General features: G+C 37.6%; 1 protein-coding gene across 1 annotated transcript in view; it reads left to right on the top strand.

Annotated features, from left to right (window-relative positions):
• Positions 1–21,642, top strand: part of Balat (Beta-alanine transporter) — a 46,560-nt gene that overhangs the window by 17,674 nt on the left and 7,244 nt on the right. Inside the window, exons 3-7 of the mRNA XM_071595477.1 lie at positions 15,163–15,266; positions 17,119–17,273; positions 19,110–19,278; positions 20,668–20,794; positions 21,188–21,321. Of these exons, the coding sequence (XP_071451578.1) occupies positions 15,163–15,266; positions 17,119–17,273; positions 19,110–19,278; positions 20,668–20,794; positions 21,188–21,321 (689 nt within the window). The remainder of the gene's footprint in view (positions 1–15,162; positions 15,267–17,118; positions 17,274–19,109; positions 19,279–20,667; positions 20,795–21,187; positions 21,322–21,642) is intronic.

Here is a 21,642-nt window from a genome sequence, read left to right on the forward strand (position 1 = left end):
AGAGATTCTAAAACATTGTAATTTAGGTGCGTGATGATATGGTTATATAACGAGGGAATTTTCTTTCTACATAAGAAGTTTTCAAGGCGAAGCAAATATTCTTTTGTGAAAAAAATCCGTTCCGGTGAATCAAGGTGTAGCATATTCAAGAGCGTTCATTCACAATAGCGAATAATAACAAAAAAGAGAACCGTAGTTACAACTAAGTAGTTTGGTAGTTTCTTGGTCCAATAAGCACCATTGCACGATTCATGCATGTTCCACCGCTAGAAGTTACTGGAGCCAGCGGGAACTTCAGACTGGAATTCTCTCACCGTGTATCGTAGTGAGCGTTTCATAAGGCCGACCCTATTGAGAGGAGCGCGGTGGCATTCCAGCGAAGTTTCGGGTTACAACTTGGGATTATCCACGTATCCACGTGAGTCGTTTGCTCTGCGTTCACCGTCTCGTGAATAGACCCGAGTAATTTTTACGTATCGCCATACCCGAGAGAGTTGGTGGGAAGTGTATGATAGAGGTCGCACAGGGTCGACGCTCGCCGAAGTCAAGTAATCACAGGATAAAGAAACTGTAATGAGAATAGGGGGAAGTTTTGGTGATTACGGTGCTTTATTGGAATGAGTATCTGCTTGTGAACACGTACTCCCTGCTGCGATCAGGATAGCACGTCGTTTACCTCATTCTGCAGAGAACGAGTCTGAATGAGAGGAGTTAGATAATATGATATGGTAGGGGCCTAATAGGAATATTTACGACCACTTAACGACTTGATTACTTTTTGTGGAAAGCCACTAGTGGGCGATGATAAGAATAATCATGTTATGGTTTACGCTGCTCGTAGTCTTTGCTGATTCTGCTCTGCTATTCACAGAGAGCATACGCATTATAAGTACTTGCATTTCTAAAATGATGGTTATCGTAAGTAGGGAGGTTGTGGAGTAGCCCATAGTTAACTCACGACCACCTTCGAGCATGAAAACATATGAAGTTACGTATTCTGACCAACCTTGAAGTTGTATGTCGTAGTAAACGAAAACTAGGTCGAGGGGTTTGAATGGTATTTCAGGAAAAATGATTCTCATCCAAATTCTATCAGAGCGAACTCCTAATGCACAGTAGGCTTCATTGTCCTGTGTCATTTCGCGGTCACTACGGTCAATGGAGACGCCACACCCCACTGGTGATTACGGAAATGAGAGCACGATTCACGGGATCATAAGCACACGCTCCCATGGATCTGGTGTCCGTTTTCACACGACCCAATGCGCGTATAGCATTTCATGGATTCGAATGTAATCATCGACGGCACTGTAAAGTGGTCTCCAGACTTGATGCCCCTATGCTTCGAAAATAATTGCCTCGAACAGCCATGTTCTCTTCAGCTTTGTTTCAAGTAAAAATATGGGTTTCATTCTTGAAATGTTTATAGATTTTTATCTTATTTCAATGTTTATAGTTTTAAATTATTTCTTTATGTATTTATATGAAAATCAAATGTACAAATCAACTTTGTTATTCACGTTTCATATCGGTTTTTTTTACGCAGCTCGTCACCTAGATCGCTCTTGGATCGTACTGGTTAACATTGCCCGACAACCCGCGTTAAATGCCCGTCACTCTTCATCCGATATTAATTTTTGTAAGCAGTCGGTGCTATTGAAACTCGATTTTTTGGCTTTGGAGTCATTTATGATGTCGCCAACTAAGTCCTGGGCGGGCTCTCATTTCGCCCATATTTTAAGGTTGCTTCCCGCCCTGCTTCTTATTCCTCATCATCATGGTCGGGCTGGTTTATGGCTTTTTTCTAAGTTATTATGTTCATCCCAATACCTAAACCTCTTTACATTTCCTTTTATGGACGTATTCCATCACATCAGGGGCGTAGATAATTTATTTTTCAGGGGAGGGGAGGGTTTCAACTCTCCTTAAACTTAAGGTTATCTTATTGTGTACGTTTGTCTGCATGGGATGTTAAGTTAGCTGTTCTTGACAAACTCCTATAAATGAATTTCATTGCGTACTCATTCACTTTTAAAAGACCTCTTCAATAGTCTCCCAGACTATCCTTTTCATTCAACATCAACCTTCGGTGGACACTAATTGTCTACCCTTAAAACCTTCTTTTATCGGTAGTAAATTCTCCTGCTCTTTTCTTCGTCTTGTAGTAATAGAATATTGAAGATTGTAACGATGTTTTGCGGAACCGTTTCGTGGTGTATGATTTCTATGTCATTTTCAGTCAGTGATTGTTTCTTCTGATAAGACTATTCCAAACTGGGATTATTCTACTAATTCTTCTTCCTTCATTGATGATCCTACTGCCATTCATCACTCCTCAATTCTAATATGCGCTCTCACTCCGGTCTCCCCTCCATCCCTCTCCTATCCTCCAGAGTTCTGAAGTCCTACTCGGGAGGGATACCCAAGATTATTTTGTTCCTTAAATTTCCATTCCCTCCCTTCTTGCCCCTCCATCACACTTAAAACCTTTACGATCCTAACCTCTCGCAATCCACTTGGTCAATTCCTGAACCATGGCCTGAAAGACTAGTAATCTCCCGAAAATTAGCCTCGTGAGTTTGTTTCAATATTTCTGTACGATATGTGTTCCACTAATTTCGAGACATTTTGAGTGTGTATAGACACACCAAATGACTTGAGAACGGAGAACGTATCAGGAACACATTAGACAGACGAAGCAAAAGACACTCTGAGTTTTTGGGCTTTTAACACGTTAGCTAGGTGACTGAGAAGGGATTAGTTTCAGCTCAGCGTCTGGCCGTGCGCTCGTGGGCTCGGGAGAGGGAAGAGTAAGTGGTAGGATTTTTGGGAATCCCCGAATTAGACTTGGGAGCCCTTTGGACGGGGAGAGGGAGAGGGCTTGGTATGGCGATCGCACAATATGACTAGGTTAAGGCGCTGAATTTGCAGTGGCGAGGAAAAGGAGATCAGAGGAAGAAAGGAATAGAGAAATGGGATTTTCCCCCCGAACTTTATCAAAGGCTGGCGGAGGTGGGAGGAGGGGGGCTGTGTTGAAATACCGGAGGTGGTAAATGCCTTGGATAGTGACGGGCTCTCAATGTTCGGTTGTGTCTTTGTAAGTGATATAACTTTGTCAAGTTTTGTGATCTTCTTATCTTTGTTCTAATGATGTCCATATTAGTTTATTTTCATTTATATTACGATTGCTGTATATTTTGTCATTTTCTTGTGTAAAAATGAAAAATTAGAGGTACCCGACCCAACGAAGAAGACACAAAAATTTTGGAAAAAAATGTATTTATATTCAACATAATCTCCTTTCAGCGCTATATAATTTTGCCAGCGATTTTCAATAAGTTCGATGCCCGTTTTATAACAAGAACTGCCTTGCTCCTCAAAATAGCCATTAACTGCCGACATCACTTCTTCCTGGTTGGAAAATCTTTGACCACCGAGCCATTTTTTCAAGTTTGCGAACAGAAAATAATCCGAGGGGGCTAAATCTGGCGCATAGGGTGCTTGAGGTAGAAATTCAAACTAAAATTCATGAATTTTGGCCATTGCAGTAACGGATTTGTGAGCTAGTGCATTGTCTTGATGAAAGAACATGCCAAATACGGCCGCTTTTGCCTGATTTCTTCGCTCCAACGTTGCAATAAGTTCGCATAATACTCGCCGTTGATAGTTTTTCCTTTTTGAAGATAGTCAATGAAAATTACCCCACTGCAGGTGAAAAGGTCATCGCCTTCTGTGGAGTCGGTTCTCCCTTTTGAATTCATTGTTTAGATTGTTCTTTTGTGTCGGGTGTAAAGTAATAGACCCATGTTTCATCCATTGCTATGAAACGCCGCAAAAATTCTGCTTTATTGCTGTGAAACTTTGCTAAACACTCAATTGAAGCATCTTCACGACACTGGTTTTGCTCGAGTGTGAGCCATCTTGCTCACAGCTTTCTCATGTCCAACTTTTCCGTAAATATGCGATGTACCGATTTTGCGATAGCAAATTACTTTTTGAAATGCCTGCTATGTCTGCTAGCTCGCGCACGCAAGCTAGCAGTCGACGATCATACGGAATCACTTTGTGGATTTTCTTCACCGTTTCTGGAGTCGTCACCTCATTTGGTCGACCAATGCGAAAGGCCTCGTTTAAACTCTGCTACCCAATATTTTACTGTTGTAAACGAAGGAGCAAACTCACTCAGAGTAGAATCCAGTTCAAATTTTATATTGGTTGGGCTGAGGCCTTTCAAATAAAAGTATTGTATCACATAACGATGACCAATGTTCTCCACGTTAGCAAATTCACTGAAAACGTTCACTATTGATTGATTGCCAAACAAATACTAAACAACGTAGCGTCTTCGACCTAGAAACATATGTTTTATAGATTGCGTCCTTCTTAATACAGTGATATTTTTAAAACAACGACCGCTATCTCTATGTCAGGCCGGGCACTTATGGGACCTCCCTCGTAAGTCACGGTTTTGCTGCCAGTGTGCATTTCCTTGAAGCTTAGCTTTCTTCAGACAATGGGTAATTCACAATAATTCTTTGAATAAAAAGAAAACTTTGGAAATATTTCGCCTTCACGAGTAAATTTAGTAGGAAACATACTTCTTCACAAAAGTCTTCTTAGTAATACGAGGGTCATCCGGAAAGTAGTACCCGTTCGTGAAATAAAGATACAAAAGTAAATATTAACAAACATAAAAAATTTTATTTGAAAGAGGATACTTTAAACTACTTCTCAACATAATCTCCAAGCAAATTAAGGCATTTGTCATAACGTGTGACAAGTTTCTGTATTCCTGCTGCATAGTCCTTCGCCGCCAGCTCATTGAGATACGCGAGGGACCCATCTTGCACAAATTTTTGCATAATGCAGATGGTGTTTAACAATTTCATGAACAATTGTTCGAGAAACATTGGGAAAATGCTCACAGATGTCATCAATTGTGACGCGCCGATCGTTCCTCTCGAATTCGTCAACTGAGCTCACCAGTTGGTCTGTAATGACAGACGGTCTCCCCGAACGCTCATCGTCGTGTGTGTTCCCCCTCCCCATGTTGAAGTTGCGACACCACCGCCGAACAGACGACTCGTCCATTACATTGTCTCCATACACCTCCTTTAATTGGCGATGAATATCACATGGGCGAACGTTTCTTGCATTGAGGAATTTAATCACTGCCCTCACTTCACAACTGGCGGCGTTCTCAATTTTTTTAAACATTGTAAACAATCACAGAAACAACACAGGCAATGCTAGCGTCACGCAACTTGGCTCAGAGAAGGCAGACAAGCCACTGAAGCTATCTGACCTCGTCCAGCGGCTACTCGCGTCGTCAGCACTTCATGCGGCACGAACGGGTACTACTTTCCGGATGACCCTCGTATATCATCAAACGGCCTTGTTATGAAATAAAATTTAGTTGAACCAACGCACACACAAGTATCCAATAATTGAACCAAAGCCAATTTCATCGCAACAGTCCTTCAACTGTCTTTCTTATGAATTCAATTTATGGAATTGCATGGACTAATATTATTCATAACGACAGAATAGGAGCCAAAGAAACATTATTTCACCCTCAGCAACATAGGTCGCCGCGAGCATTATCACTTCCTTCCCTGCTTAAGCTAGAAGAGCTAGCTGGAATGGGTGATGACGGTTTGAGCATTTTGTGACCATTTAGCCACCTTGCATAAAAATATGATGCAGCGATTTGAGGATCTCGTTTTGTCGGAAATTCCAGACTGGGTGATAAATCCGTTTGTAGATATTGAGGAAGTTGGAGAAAAAGAGGAAAAATTAATTGGACTACAAAATGGTATTGAATTGAAACCAAATTTTAAGATTAATTATCTAGAGTTTTGTTACAGAAGGAGGTTTCCGATCGTTATCCTGCATTATGGATGGTGGTTGAAAAACTCCTTGCATTTGCGACTTCATATTTGGTAGAACGTAGTTTTAGTACAGTTATTCGGTTTATTTCCCAACAGAGAAACATACTTCAGGTTTGTGAACGCGGTGATTTATGACTCCTGCTAAGTGCCATGAAACCGGACGTAGGAGAACAGGTATCAGGTAAACAAGCCCATCCATCCCATTAAAATTTTAATTTATGGAAATATGTTATTAAATTAGGCAATAGAATCTTCTTAAATGACTTCTAGACCTTGAAAAACTTATCAATTGTCACTTAATTGTTTAACTAATTTTAACAAAACATGATCGGATATTCAATTCTGATAAATTGAAAATGTTCATGTTATACATATAATCGCTTAATTCAAGTAAAAAAATGACATTAAACTTAAAAAAAAAGCTTTTTTGAAATTTATTTGTTTTGATAATTTATTTTTATGTAAAAGTATATTCTCGCCGAAGTTCCTTTTATTGTGTATTAAATCTTTTGCATTAATGTGATAAGAAAACTATACATCTATTGGATTGTAAATAAACATTTGATTAGTAATTATTTTTAATTACTTTTACTTTTAGTTATTTTGTTTTATGATTCTGATTGTTATTTTAAAGCTATCGATTGGGGAGCGTTGAGTATAGGTTTATGGAACGTGGCCCCCATTTCCCGGTGGCTCGAAAAGGGGTGGAAGGGGTGGCTCGAAAAGTTTGGGAAACACTGACATAGAGGATCCATTAGACCGAATCGTTTTGGGAAATAATGGAAAGCACTGACCATGTTTCACTGCGTGTACAACCACGGTTAGGTAGAATTGTGTTGTCAGGACATATTATGAAACGTTTTATCCAGCTGGAGATAAATGGTTGTAGTTTTTATTTGGAGAGGTGACTGTTAGTTGAGGTAAATGGCGTAATTTGCGACATAGGTGGGATTTTCAGGGAATAGGGGAAGGGTGGAGAGAAAAACCCGGCGTCGGCATCCGCCTACTCTTAATAACGAAAGGCACCAAGGGGTGACACTATTTAACTTCCCATCCGACGGACGGGGAACTCCAATCGGAAGTGTTCTCCAAAAGTAGATTCCCGAGTAGGGATGGGGTTACCTCTGGAAAACTTTGCCACCGCCGGGATTTGAACCCAGACCCTCGGGTGGGAGTGGTATTTTTGTATAATATCCTTTACGATCAGCATGATAATCAAGAAATAAATGTTCTGTTACCATGTGCAAACGCAAATCGATATACTTTGTCGTTTGCCCTCTCCATCCTTCAACCTTTTACCCGTTACTCATTCTTTGATGTTTTTGCTTTCCTCTCACCTCTGTTACTGCCTGCATCTTTTTCCTAGGTTTCCTTTTCACAGGCTTCCTTCTGTCTGCCGCTTCCTCTTTGGCTTCCGGAATTCCTCTCTATTTGCCTTTCCATATTTCTTCGATCGATCTCGTATTAATATTTAAATAATCTTTCGCTCTTTTCTCCATTTCCCGTTGGAGTGCCCTCTTCTTTTCCGTTTAACTTCAATGACCTCACGCCGAAGGGTCTTCACTGTTTTCTTCATTCACATCAATTTTAAAATGTTACTTCAATGGTACTGAATGACTGTTATGCATGAAAGTGTAACCTTGGACGGCTTGTTCATATCTCTACTCGATTTAGTAATCTCTACTAAATGGTGTAATCATTTTGACGTGTTTTCGTGTCCTCGGGCATCTTCCACGTGTATCTTCTATGTATAGGTGCGGGTTTTTAAGCATCAATTGCCGCACATTGTTTATATTGCTCACCGACCTCGGATAGCTTTTCTCCTCTGTCTTCACGTCTCCCTAATCCACAGCCAATAATTTATTATTTCGTAGTGCAAATATTCTGACGTAGATATTTACCAACGCCTAAAAGCAAATCGTCAAGTTGTCTAAGGACGACTTCTTTGTGTAATAAAAGAACCAGAACCATAATGAATTGCAATAAAAATAAATGTATAAAACGATACCTGGCTTACGAGTAATGTTTTATATGAATTCTGTCGACAAACTTTGGCGTGCCTCGGTAGTTAATTAAATGCACACTAGTATTTTCCGTCAAGCTATCCTCCCGGACTTAAAAGCGTCGTGATAGTTGGAGTGATGAGTTGACCCGATGGGCCATAAGGGGGTTCTCAAGTGGCGCGTAGTGTTAACGAGTCTCGTAAATCCTGCTTTAAATTTTTATGAGAAATATGCTCAAAGTTAAATTAGCGTCTTAGCGCGCTACCCCTCGTCCCAACCAACGGCGCAGTATTGCGGGCGCTCATCCGTGGGGATGGGAGGATCTTTTTATAGGCAGGGATGGTGAAAAAAGGGGACTGGGGGTGAAAAAGAAATGAAGCAAGATACATAGACGACAAGCGTAGATGCCACAAGAACTCACGTCTCAGGTTCTTGAGCCCGATCAAAAATTTGGAACCGCCTAAGCTTCGATGTGCAATGTGTTGAAATTGAGCATTCGCCATTGACCCATGCCGTAAACATGTCGATTTGATAATGTTCCCCGAAAAAAAGATACTTTCTTGTAAGTCCTTGGCAATTAGTAAGTATGTACACAGCTGGACAGTCTCGTTGTCTGAGAATTTCCATTTCGCGGGACGAAAGTGTGCCTCTTGGATCTTTGTTTGAGATATTTGACTGTGACAGAATTGAGGACCCCCCCCCCCCCTGGCAGTTCTCTTTTAGAGCATCCACATTTCTTAAAACTATGCTGATCCGTCATAGAAAGAGAGAGGGGAGGTGCCTGGGAAACCATCAATAAGAAATAAACATCAATACTGAACTACACCGTATACTTGAATCCTTTCGCGTAACTCGAAAATATTCACATTTTCCTGATTATCATAATTATTTCAGATATGGTAAAGATGAATACCTCCAGGAAAGTATTTGAAGATGCAAATAAACGCGTAGGAACTAATTTTTGAGAAGAATAAAGTTGATTTATCAAATTAGCAAAGAAATAAAACAGATAAAATGTATCAATAGAATTATATCATGATGTACCCTTCATGATGGGTCAGTGGTCCATGCTCATGGTGTGCAGGGATCAAAAGTGTGAGCAGTAAACTGTATTGGTAGTTGAAGGATTGAAACTTCCCTTGTGCTAAGTCATTTGATTCGGAAACCACTTTTTACACGATCCCAATGCCGACTTTAGCTTCCCAGATAAATGTGCTTCCAGAGTGTTTGTGTTTGCTTGTGATAGACTCGTTATCGTTATACTCACTATAAATTTTCCTTTACACTATCTTGTGGCGCCACACACTCGTACTGGGGAACTCATTAGTTTACATTGAGAATCTGGAATAATAGTTCTCTTCGTCAACATCATACAAAATGCTTTAAGTTTAAATATGGTAGATTCTCTACTAGTGTGTACCATTTAAGGCCGCTTAAAACTTCCAGTATTTTTAAAATTTTTTTACATTTAATAATTATATTCAATCGTGTAATGGTTTTGATGAATATGTTTTTGTTATTATTCTCGCAGCTTCTGTATATTTCAAGGCCTTCTGCGGAATTATCGAGGTTTGAACCGAGGATCTCTTTTCGGTAACCTTGTGCCATTTTGCACCGCGAAATTTAGGTCTGTTTATGTTCATAAAAATAATGTCCTCGTTTTTTTTGAGGGGGTGTTAAAAAAAATCAGACAGTAGTTCGGCCAGGGAGTCCGTGAATACATGACGAGAAGACACCCCGCGCACTCTTTGATAGAGGCCTTGACCTCTAATGTGACAGAAAGAACCAGCTCATGTCAACCCGGCGAGTGAGGCTCTTGTTTTAATTGATGAGAATTTTTCACTCGTTTTCCGCCTTGAATCGCCTTCCTACCGAGGCGTTCAATCGTTTGAGCCATCCGCTTGATTTCAGGTCGAAACAAATGTTTCACTTCTCTTCGATCCGAAATAAAAACCAAACTGCTTAAAATGGCTAATCAATTTGACCAGAGCTTGAATGCAAAAAGAACCTCATCATTGGCAAGTTGAACTGTATGGAATGGAACGAACGAGCAAGATGTATGAGTTAATTGCAATTTTTAAACGATCCATTGGTGTTGCTGACAAAGAAAAATAAAGGAAAGAGCACATTCTCGGTAAAAACGCCTCTCACGCATGTAATCGTTTGGTCCGGGGTTTGAATCTGTTTTTCGCTGAAAAACCGAGCATATTTATTTTGAAAGCATCGATAAAATACTCGGCTTCATAACTTTCATCCCCATCATCAACTGCATTGCCTTAATTGTTGTTTTAAAATCCAGATTTATCAGGCATGGCAAAATTAGGGTAATCGAAAATTATCGGGGAAGTGGACGGAGTCCAGACTGCAAATTGGTAGAACTCAATCCGGATCTTTGTGCTTCGTATAATTTGGAGAAGTGTGAAATCCGTTGCCGAACCACTGTTCGCATTCGAGGATTCTAGGCTGTGAATTATGTAATGGTTGTTGAAAGTCTATCAGGGATATCATAACTGAAGCTTTCCACGAACTAATGCAAAATTGTGCCTTGGGAATTCAGTGATTTTGCCATTACATTACGTATGCATGCATAGAAATTGAATAAGGAGGATGTGAGCCGGCAAAAATTGATGTTCTTTTTTGTAAATGGAAGAACGGAGTAGATCACAATGGTGGTGCGTTGGGCCACCGCCCAAATGCCTGGGTGACTTAGGACCGTCCCTCTTCAAGGAAAGAAGCCTTCGTCACCGTTTTCAACTTACGTCATGTTGCATTCCATTTGAATCCGTCCCCATAGCTTATATGGTTAACTCTTTGTGCCACGACTTGCTTGATTCATATGCGTCAGGAGTGGAAATCGTGCCGGCCTCGGATCGCCGGTGTACATAAGTGGACTCTTTGAATCGTTATCGAATTACGTTACGAACGGGTTATTCGCTCCCGGGCAAGTGGGTGAATGGTCGTTGGGGCGATATTTTGAGAAGGAAAATGTTTTTTTGGGCAATAGTAATCGCGGAGTGACGACACGTAGCGTGGTCTCTTTGGTATCATTGTAATTTAGTTTGTTCCGGCCATGGAGTGCTTTCTTAAAGGACGTCGTAATACGCAGACAATTCATTTTGAAAAATTACCTAATTTGGCTTTTTTCCCTGGCAATGGATCTTAATTTGGTAATCTCCACAAGACTAAAATTACGAATCATATTTACTTCCCGTCCTTGGAGGCCTGTTGCTTAGAAAGATCTTGTCTGGATTCTGTAGAGAGAATGAGGTCCCATTACTATAGGCAGTTGGAGACATACGGACTCCATTTTGAAATTACATATGGACGTCATTTAGAATATAAAAATTAAAATCTAAAGAACAATATTTGAAGTTTATATTACAACATCTATGGTCGTGACGGTTAAATGCTTCTGCAATGAATTTATATTGTCCATCACGGGCGATGATCACGCGATATGTCGAAGAAATATCATGGAACAGTAAAATAAAAGTATTGTATTTCCTTGTATTCTCAGGCACCAGTCATCGCTTAACTTCTTTCTAGTCAATTCGAAGCTGTGGGCCGCACTTTTCCGCTTATATGACGTGCAGATCGTAATAGCATATACGTGAAAGTTTTTTCAAGCTTAGAAATAAAGTGTACGGTTGAATTCATGTCCATCGTAACGATTTTATTGATTCGTTTCGAAATTGATGGTACGAATAAGGACGTCGAAGAAATTATGGCCGTTCGTCGAGACTTGTTGTCGAGTTGTTGCCAGGGCGCGGTGCTAGGCAACCCGCACAATTAGATTTGTGATTTAATGATTTTTAAAGGATACGCTTAGACTCACGAACCCATGTATAACATGAGATTCGACCGATATCTCGAGTGGTCTACCGATTAGCATTGTGTGGGAGAACGATTAGCAATTATTTATCTGTCTGCTAATTTATAACACCTCCCTTGCGACCAATATTATTTTTTGCCGTCTTTTAGGTTCCAGACCTGTTGTTGCTTTAAAACGAAAACCAATATAAATGCGATATGTGGCAGAAAAATTACTTTGTTGACACTGAAAGTGTTTATACGCAGTTTCTCAAATTTCATTGGGGTGTATTTTACCCCATTTGTACCCTCCAGCTTATTATTAATGTCGTGTACTCCCTGAAGGCCACTTCTCCTTGGGCTCAAAACTGATGAATTTTTCTGGAAATTAGATGGTATGCTTTTAGTACTTTCCTGCCCTTTTTCAGAATGTACAGTTCGTGATGGGCTACAGGGTTTAAAGTGCCTGCCATTTCTTTGTCAATGAGGAAAAAGCCAATGGAAATAGTTTTAAACTCTACTGCATTTTTATAATCTCTTTTCCCAGCATTACATAGTACTGGACACTTCAAGGCATCCCATCAAGCAGTTTTAAAATACCCTCAGATGGACTAGATATTCAAAATTTGGCATCATCATGACACATATCAAAGAAAAAAATGTGAGATCAAAACAGAATGATGGATAACTTATGAACACAGTGAATTCAGTGTAAAGAAACTCATTGAAAAACAGTAGACTTGTGTATATGTTTGTTGAAAATCTTTATTTCACAATCCATGACCATTATGGGGTGCAACCTTTGGCCCATATGTGACCTGTGAGTGCTTGTGTTGATTAAAAAATATTAAATGATATTTGAAATGTTGTATAATTTCATTATTTTTCAAACATTTGAATAATTTTGCTTTTCAAGCAGTCCGTTACTTAGTTACTTTATGTATCTTCAAGCTATGATCTTTCAGATTAGGGTAGGCTTTCAATGGTCCCTGACATCTACCTACTGCTGGACTTGTAAGCTCTGGTTCAAATGGCCCCAAATAAGTATCCTTAACTTCATCCCATGTATTACCATAAATTGTACTAAAGCTTTTTGCATACTTCTTGTCTTACTCAATTTTATACAAAATTCCTTATTCCTTTCCTCACTTTCCCAGCATTCTCGTACCTGTTATCATCTTCAGCATCGTATTGTCTCCCCTGCATCCACTTATTCAGCCCTCTTTAAATTTCCTCTCTTCCCCTACCATGAGAAACACTTCTTTATTTTTCTTTCTGTCAATGTCATTTTTTCTATTTTTGTCCACACTGACATCTCAAAAGCCTCATATCTATCTAGTCTCCATGAGTAAGTTTCTGAAGCCATAGAAAACTAAGTTTCATATGAAAATTTTCATTATTTTTTCTTTGCATTTTCATTTAGGCCTGTCATTATTTTTTGGAAAAAATTTTTGTCTCTGGCATAACTTTATGGAATTTGCATAATATATTGAAATGAAATGAAATTATTGACTTTGTAATTTCACGCACTTTATTTAAAAACATGACACAGGTTTTGATGTTGAGCGCCATCATCAGGTAATCTGATGATGACGTCCAATGTCGAAATCTGGGTCTTGTTTTTAAATAATGTCTGTGGAATATCAAAGTCCATAATTTCATTTCAATCTGTCATCATATGAAATAGCTGCTTTACTGAATATTCTTCTTCTTCTTTTGATGTCCTCATGCATTGCCCACCTAATCTGGGATAACTTCACTTCCAAAATAAGTGAAAAATACCTTCTTTACTTTGTGCCTTCAACTTCAATGTTTATCTTAGCTTTCCTGTGTCTTGGGAACCTCATTACCTGCCCTCATACCTATCACACTGATTCTGTAATGATTGCTATCCTTTGGCTGACTGTCCAACTAAAAATTGATCATCCAAAAATCTTAACTTATTTCATGAGTACTCCCCAGGTTTTACTACTACCTCTAACCCTTCCCCTACCTTGTTTACCATTTCATCTTTTCTTTCTCTCTGAAATTGAATAGCACCAGAGATGATGGACATCGAAGCTGTACTCCCCTGCACAGTACTGCCTGTCCCAACTCTCCATTTTCTATTCTCACTAGCACAGTCCGAGACATGTACAGGTTCCTGGGAAGTAATCTATCCCTAAAATCTCCTCTTGTGGTTTGAAAAACATTGATTAATTGTGTCCTAATACTTTCAAATACCTTCTCAAAATCCATGAAGCATGCATATACATCCTGGACATACTCAGCAGAATTCTAATAGTGACCTTATTACTTCTAGAGCATCACTCATTCCTATTCCCTTTCTAAAACCAGGCTGGGATGAGAATAAGTGTAACAAAGAAAATAAGTAAAACAAAGGTTATGTGGTTTTTGAGAAAAAGAAAAGCTAAGTTAAATTATAAAACAGGTGCTCATAAACTTGAGCTGGTGGGACACCTTATATATCTTGTAGTGTTTTGCACCAAGATGGTATGGGTATATGGAGAAGAATTGCATTGGTAAAGAGCTTTCACAGGAGGGAGGGAACAATTGACAAGAATGTTGAGAAAAGATGGTGTGAAATGGCCTGTTAAAAGTATGGATTTTAACAGCATGGAAACATGGTTGTTGAAGCGAGATGATAGATATAGATTGGCCACTTTAGAAATATGGGTGTGGAAACGAATGGAAAAGGTGTAATGGATGGAAAGGAAAACAAAAAAGGAAGGGGCGGAGATGGCAGGGGAGGAGAGGGGATTGTTAGGAGAAATGGGAAGGAGGGAAGACAGATGGATGCAGAGTATTTTGATTACCAATGGGGTGTTGAAGATTGTCACAGAGTGGAGAACATTAGGCAAACAAGGAAGGGTTAGGAATGGAATGGGCATGTTGGATGGAATGAAGGTTAGAAGGAAGTATGGCAAACTAAAGAGGGACTTATTGTAATGTTCGATGTCAGGTATTGTTTCGTTAAGAGAGACAACGGAATTGTCACTGTACTATTTTATAGTCTGTGTCCATCCGAAACTTACTTTAAATTGTAGGTTATCAATAAAAACCAAACATTTGTAAGTTATGTTTAGATACATGCAATTTTAATAGATCATCATAAAAATCATTTCCCTTGGCTGGGATTCGAATTCGAATCCCTCAATCGAAGAGAATGCCTCAGTAGCTTATATGGCTAAAGCACTCAGCTGGACATCAAGGGATCCAGGTTTGAATCCCAGTCAGGGTGAAATGATTTTTTACACTCTGAAATCATTGCATTGTAATGTGTATTAGTGGATGACTCCGTGAAAAGTTAGTTGCGGCATCTACCGCAGTTCTTTGGAAATGTATATTGAATTATATATCACCATAATGAAGTATGTAATATGAAATTCTAATAGCTGGTGTTCAACTATAGAGTGAGAATTTTTTCAAAAGTATGTATTTCTTGATTTGCATTCCAGTGGGAAATGGTGTGTGATCAAGATTTCCAACCAACTTTGGCACTTGTGTTGCTAGGGGTTGGAGGCCTTATTGGGAGCTATATTTTTGGATACATCCAGGACACGTATGTATTTAACGTTACGGCCGTTAAATATCACACAAACAATAAATAAAATCTTAAAGAGATAATTTTTCTCAGTTCTCAATTGATTTCATCATGCATTTATTATGTTCTTCTGATGATATCAAGTAAAAACACATTTAACATAATCTATAAATATTCTCCGGTCTTATAAGTCCAGATTAAATTGTTATATACTTCCAGTATTCTGCAGTGTTGATTTGTTATCACCTACAAAATACACCATCCTTTGCTTAATTACTCTTTGGGCAGCTGGAAAAGGCATTGAAAATATTTCTCCAATTTATGCCCAGTGTATTTTGCAGGTGTTTCAGCTGAAATTCACACTGTATTTCAGGGAAGATATTATAATGAATGCAGTTAATGGTTGTAACTAGAAATTATTAATTTTTAAGCAACTATGATTTCTTATTTGAAAACAGATGATGCTTAAGTAGTGGAACAAAATATTTTACAACTGAATCGATGAAGGCTTACATTTTTGTGAGGAGTTGAAAGGGCTGTTAGATATTTTGTTAACATCATAAAATTAATTGTATTCACTAATGTGTCATATTCTTCAGCTGTTCAGTTGAAAAATATTTTTGATCTGTTCACAATACCTTTGAAATTATTTACTGTCTAGAAATTATATAAATGACTTTTGTTTTAAGCAAAACATTTGTAAAACTACACATAAAATATTCCATACTGTTTTCCTTTGATAACTGTGGTAATCTCCATTTCTTTTTCCCCTAATCACCACTCATGACATTCCTCTTGTCTGCCATTCCTTTTCTCATCAATCAAAAATATTAAGCTGCGAGCTGTTTACATTTAAAATTTATAGCTAGTTTTCGGAGTATTTTTACTTTTCCTGCCATCAGTAATATAGGGCATTCCCTCTAGGTAAGAGTTTCACCCTTAAGATATCAAATACTGAAAAATTCTTTTGTGGCATTTCCCTACATCATGAAAAAACCTTTCTGTGGAATTAGAAATTCCTGGCTCCTTGGACTCTGGCTGCTCCTTAATTAGTCAGTGAGTCAGGGCTTTCACTTTCATTTACTATATTATTTTTTGAGCATAAATAATGATGCATTTTTTAAGTTGATCTACTGGTCATTGTATTACTATCTAACTGTGAAACTATCTTGTATCGATCTTGTTTCTCCGTATAGTTATCAAATTTGAAATAGGGTCAATAGAAAAATTGAGGATACAGTGGTTTTCTTGATTATATCATTATTATATATCTCCAAGACTAATTATTTAGGAAATGTTTTGATTTATGTAGATTTTTTTCATCAAGTCTTTTGGCAAAAAACTTGGTGATATTTGTTATCCATCCTTTTTCATGAAATCATGTGTGGAGAATAGGAAAAAAATTGTTCATTAATGTTTCTTGTTATTCACAAGTTAGTGATAATATGCTCTTGATAAATATTTGCTTTTATACTGTATGCCTTCATTATTTTTTTCAATGGGAGAAGTAATCATTCATAGACTTTGCTGGGAAGTTCAAATATTTTCTCATGATAAAACGTGCATGTTCATGTCTCCAAATAAGAATGCCAGCGTCAATAACCAAGTGAAAAAGGTGCAACTCTTTTGATCATAAGAATGACATTTCTTTTGAAACCTTGTAACCTTGTATGACTCTATGATTTCTTGTGTTAAATCAAAGTTCTCCACATTAATCTGAGAATGAGAATATTAAATCATGATTTGTATATTAAAAAAAACAGTATTACACACAAAATTTTTGCTAATTATTTTTGCAATATGAGAATTTCTTCAGGTGTAGAAAATATGAATACATGAGTATGATGCCTTTTTAATTATCATGAAATAGGCTTGGACGCCGGCCTGCCTTCTTCATATATTTATTCATCAATTGCCTCTTTGGCATAGCCACTGCATTTGCTCAGGACTTCACCACATGGACTGTGTTTCGATTTGGAGTGGGATTTACAGTACCTGCCATATTAGGAACACCATATGTACTGGGTAATTGTACAGTCTTTTTGATTTGGATTTTTCTGGTTTATTCCAGACTGTAGGCACTGACTTATTATAGAAACTATGTACAAAATGTTTGTTTATCTTATTTTCCAGTCACTTACAGCGAGTAAATTCATTTTTCTAACTTTATTCTTGTACTGGGAGCCTAGATTTCTGTTCTGCAATAAAGTGTACCTACAATGCTTAGAACTTCAACTTGATACTGCCAGTATGCTCAATGCCTTGCAATCAAAAAAATCATTAAGTTTCAGTCTTATAAGTTATTAAACTATTAATAAAACAAAGTTTTCTCCAAAATTTAGGAGTTTATCTCCTCTGGGAAAAATCTATCACCTTCAACAGAACGTTTATATTGTAATTATGCCAATTGAATTGCTGTTCAATGTGTATTTTATTAAATATTAAAATTTTAATGTTTTGGAAAACTGTGGGCTTTTGAAGATGGCCAGAAATGCCTCTTCTGCCTGCAGGGTTGTCGCTTCTCTGTCTATTTCACTATTCATTCCACTGCTTTTTATTGCCCAGATACTATTCGAGTAAAAATCGAGGCCACTCAAGTTACTTTGAGAGTAAAGTCCTTGTGTGTTATTCTGGGTTGGCCAAATGAAGGTTTGGCACACTGCTTCTTCAGTGGTTGCACCATAATCTCTTTTTTGCATCAGCAATCATCTCACTGGGGCTAATCGCTACTCTGGTGCACTCTCAAGTTGTTTAATAAACAGGATATTTTTCCAAATGTCTTCCCTCTTAAATTTTAATAATATAATACCCAAAGAAAATTGCACATTTTGCTCTGTAATTAGTCAAACGGTTGTTGAAGAAAATGTTTGTTTCCAGTGAATAATTTATAAAAACAGGCTCCCTAAAGGACATGCGTACTTTTTCAAAGGATGATTCATTACCGAGAGACAAGCGCTCAAAGATGAGTTGACACAGGTTTTTAAACAGACATACATTTATTAAAATTTTATAAAATAATGTACAATATCCTTCCGAAGCAGTAGAAATACATTATCCATTTTTATGGAGTCGTGAAGAAATAAATGGCTCATCTGATGTGGGCCGCTTAATTAATATACATTTTTAACGAGACTTGATTATAATTTCACGGGTTTTAAGCTAGGCGTGATGTCTATGCCCAAGGATAACACAGATCTGCCTAAGTTCAAGGATACTGCATTAAATTCCAATACTCCCTTGAATTGATCCCGAATTACGTATGGTCCCATGCATCAAAACCCTTTCTTGAGAAAAAAAGCCTTTGTGTGTTTTTTTCACAATTAGAATTAAGTTTCACTCTGCTTTAATGAAACCAAGTGGTTCTTGTGTTGGTATCGAGGATGTGTACATGGAGAAGCATAAATTAGAGAGAAAATCAAGTACCGTTTTTCAGGCTTGGAACTTAAACGATGAAACTGGGTTGCCACAGCAAATAATAGACTTCCCAAGACAATAATGATTCCTTTTTTTATTATCATATGTCATCACTTATTCCTATTAACTAAAGCAGTATGCCATTAAGTTGATTACCTTTTCCTTATCAGTTTGAATGTAACAAAAAGGCCTAAATAAAATACAGGTAAATATAATTTCTTTGGTTGTTTTCAGTGTGACTACTTGAAAGGATAAGGATTAAGAAAAAATGAAATTGTTCCTTAATTAGTTCAACTTTTGATGATAGCTTTTGCAGCCACATTGCATATGGGATTAGCTTTCCAATAATATATTTTGTCCTTTAAATAGAGATTTTGTTATTACTATTCTTGTAGCATTTAATAATAAATTAGGAACATAAACTAATGACAATTACTTACGTTGCAGCTATTGAGATGGTTGGTCCCACAAAACGCACCATGTGCAGTATTTTCAGCAATATTGCATACTCACTGGCATTGGTTGCATTAGCTGCTGTTGTCTACCTTGTGAGGGATTGGAGGGACCTGTCATTGGCTACATCTCTTCCATTCCTTTCATTTTTTATTTGGTGGTGGTGAGATACAGATTTATCAATATAATAAATTTAAGGCAAATTTAGTGAGCTGATGGTTATACGTAATTACTATTGGCTTGTAATATATGAGATAGTGACTGTGTGATAAGCAGTGATAATGTTTCTGTTACTATTTTGATGAATATAATGCAGCAATATTGGCCTTGCTCATAATTATTAAGCCACACTACAAGGCGTATTCGACAAGGAATGTCTATTTTCTCATATTTAAATACTGGCAGCTCAGTAAAAGGTTGTACACATGGAGCACTATCTATTGATTGCATCCGAAGCCACTGAAGTTAATGTTATGATTCAGTAGTCGTCTCCTTGTTTGGTGAATCCAATTATCAATGTCTGCAAACATTATTGCTCCCACCATTTGCAAAGTCTGTGCTGTGGTTTGATTTTTGTGTGCTTAAAGATCATCAGCAGCCCAAATTCATCAGGAAATGTGCTTAGTTTATGATCCTACAGTAATGAGTGAAGGAAAGGTTGGGCAGTTGTGTTGAGATTTCAAAAATGGCTGCACAAATGTGCATGATAATGAACAGAGTGACATACCCAGTATCCAGATCGTTGAAATCAGAACTGCGATCTGATCAAAAATTGATGATTAGTGGCCAAGCTGATAAATTTCCTCTTGTTTGCATGCTCCACTATTTAAACAATTGCTACAGAAAAGCTCCAATGTCATGATTAGTGAGCAAGGTGATCACCGACAATGCTTACCAACCAAACCAGAGAGCAAAGAATGTTGAGTGGATTAGCCTTTTTTGGATCACTGTCGACAAGATGAAGATGACTTGTTTTTCCATTGCTGCACGAGATGTGAATATTCAACACCAATCCAGATACCAAATGACATTCAGTGGTTTGAAGATGACAAGGAAATAATCAAGACCACCATTCTCAACTGGTTCAATCCCAGGCAGCAAACTTCTATGCTGATGGATTAAAGAAGCTAGTAAAGCACTGCAAAAATGCTTTGAAATGAATCATATGTAGAAAAGTGAAGGAGGTTTGTAGGAAACTAAAGCAGTCCATAAAAACTTTTTCCAAACAAATATATTTTTTTGTTGATGAAACTTTCAACTTACTTTTCAAAAATTCCTTGTAGTTGCAATCTCATTCAGGATATCAGACTGAGCAAATTCCTAATACTCTTACTCATGGATTTTCGTATTTATTTACCACTTCATTTCTTAAAGTTAACATATTAAAAAAAATATAATTAAAAATTGACTGTTATAAATGAATGTCTAACAGTGTAGCTAAATGACTTCATGGCTTTGCTCATGTAACTCTTGTGATACTGATTATTTGGTTTTGACATGCTCCTCTGTTTTTCTAAATATTTAAGTACATATTTTACTATTTTCTGCAAAGGGTGATGCCCGAGTCTCCCAGATGGTTGCTTGCCAATGGACGTTATGATGAAGCTGAGAAGGTCTTGTTTCATATGGCAAGAATTAATAAGAAGTCATTGCCAGCAAACTATATGTTTCAACTCAAAGTAAGCTCTAACTGATATTGTTTAAATTGGTTATGAGATGATAATGCATTATTCAAACTGAGTGCAATTTTCTGTTCATTAGTTGAGTAGGTAACCTCAGAACACATCTCCTACAACTGACATGTACTTTAATCTTAATAAAAAAATCTCTTCATTCATGTAAGTGATAGGTAAATCAAATTGATGTGGTGAGTTTGTCATAATTAGAAGAATTCTTAGATTATATTATGACTTAAGGATTACTGTAATGGATGTATGAATAGTAAATATGGATGGTACCTAGTATGATAAAAATAATCAGTAGTTTAATGAACAAAAGGACATGAAATTTTAACCTGATGTGAAGGGTGGATTGATAATCCATTTCTTTATTTTTTCACATGTGGAATAAAGAGGAAATATCTTGTTCAATGTGAAGGAAGCTCTGGAGAGAGCAAGTTAATTGATGACAAGAGGACCTATGGTGTAATGGATCTCTTCAGAACCCCAAACCTCAGGAGAAAAACTCTAATCATCACTTTCATATGGTGAGATGAGTATATTTCACCATTGTACACAGTTAAGTCTCAACCATCAAGGTTTATGCTGTGGCATGCAAGGAGGTTAGAGATTATGGGACTATGAAGGATAAAAAAGAATAGCTTTTGAAATATTATATTCATTTCCTCCTTGTTTATCAAATTTTCTAATGCAAATAAATAAAAATGTCAGCTATTTTGATCGGCCTTCAAAACTTGAAAGCTTGAAAGCGTCACAATGTAAAACATGTGAAACGATGACTCCTTCCACTTCATAGGTGTATTATTCTCCTTATGATCCTCCCAGACATATATGAGTCTTGATTCACA

The sequence above is a fragment of the Hetaerina americana genome, unplaced genomic scaffold, assembly GCF_022747635.1.
Source record: "Hetaerina americana unplaced genomic scaffold, ioHetAmer1.1.p SCAF_7, whole genome shotgun sequence".
Taxonomy (NCBI): domain Eukaryota; kingdom Metazoa; phylum Arthropoda; class Insecta; order Odonata; family Calopterygidae; genus Hetaerina; species Hetaerina americana.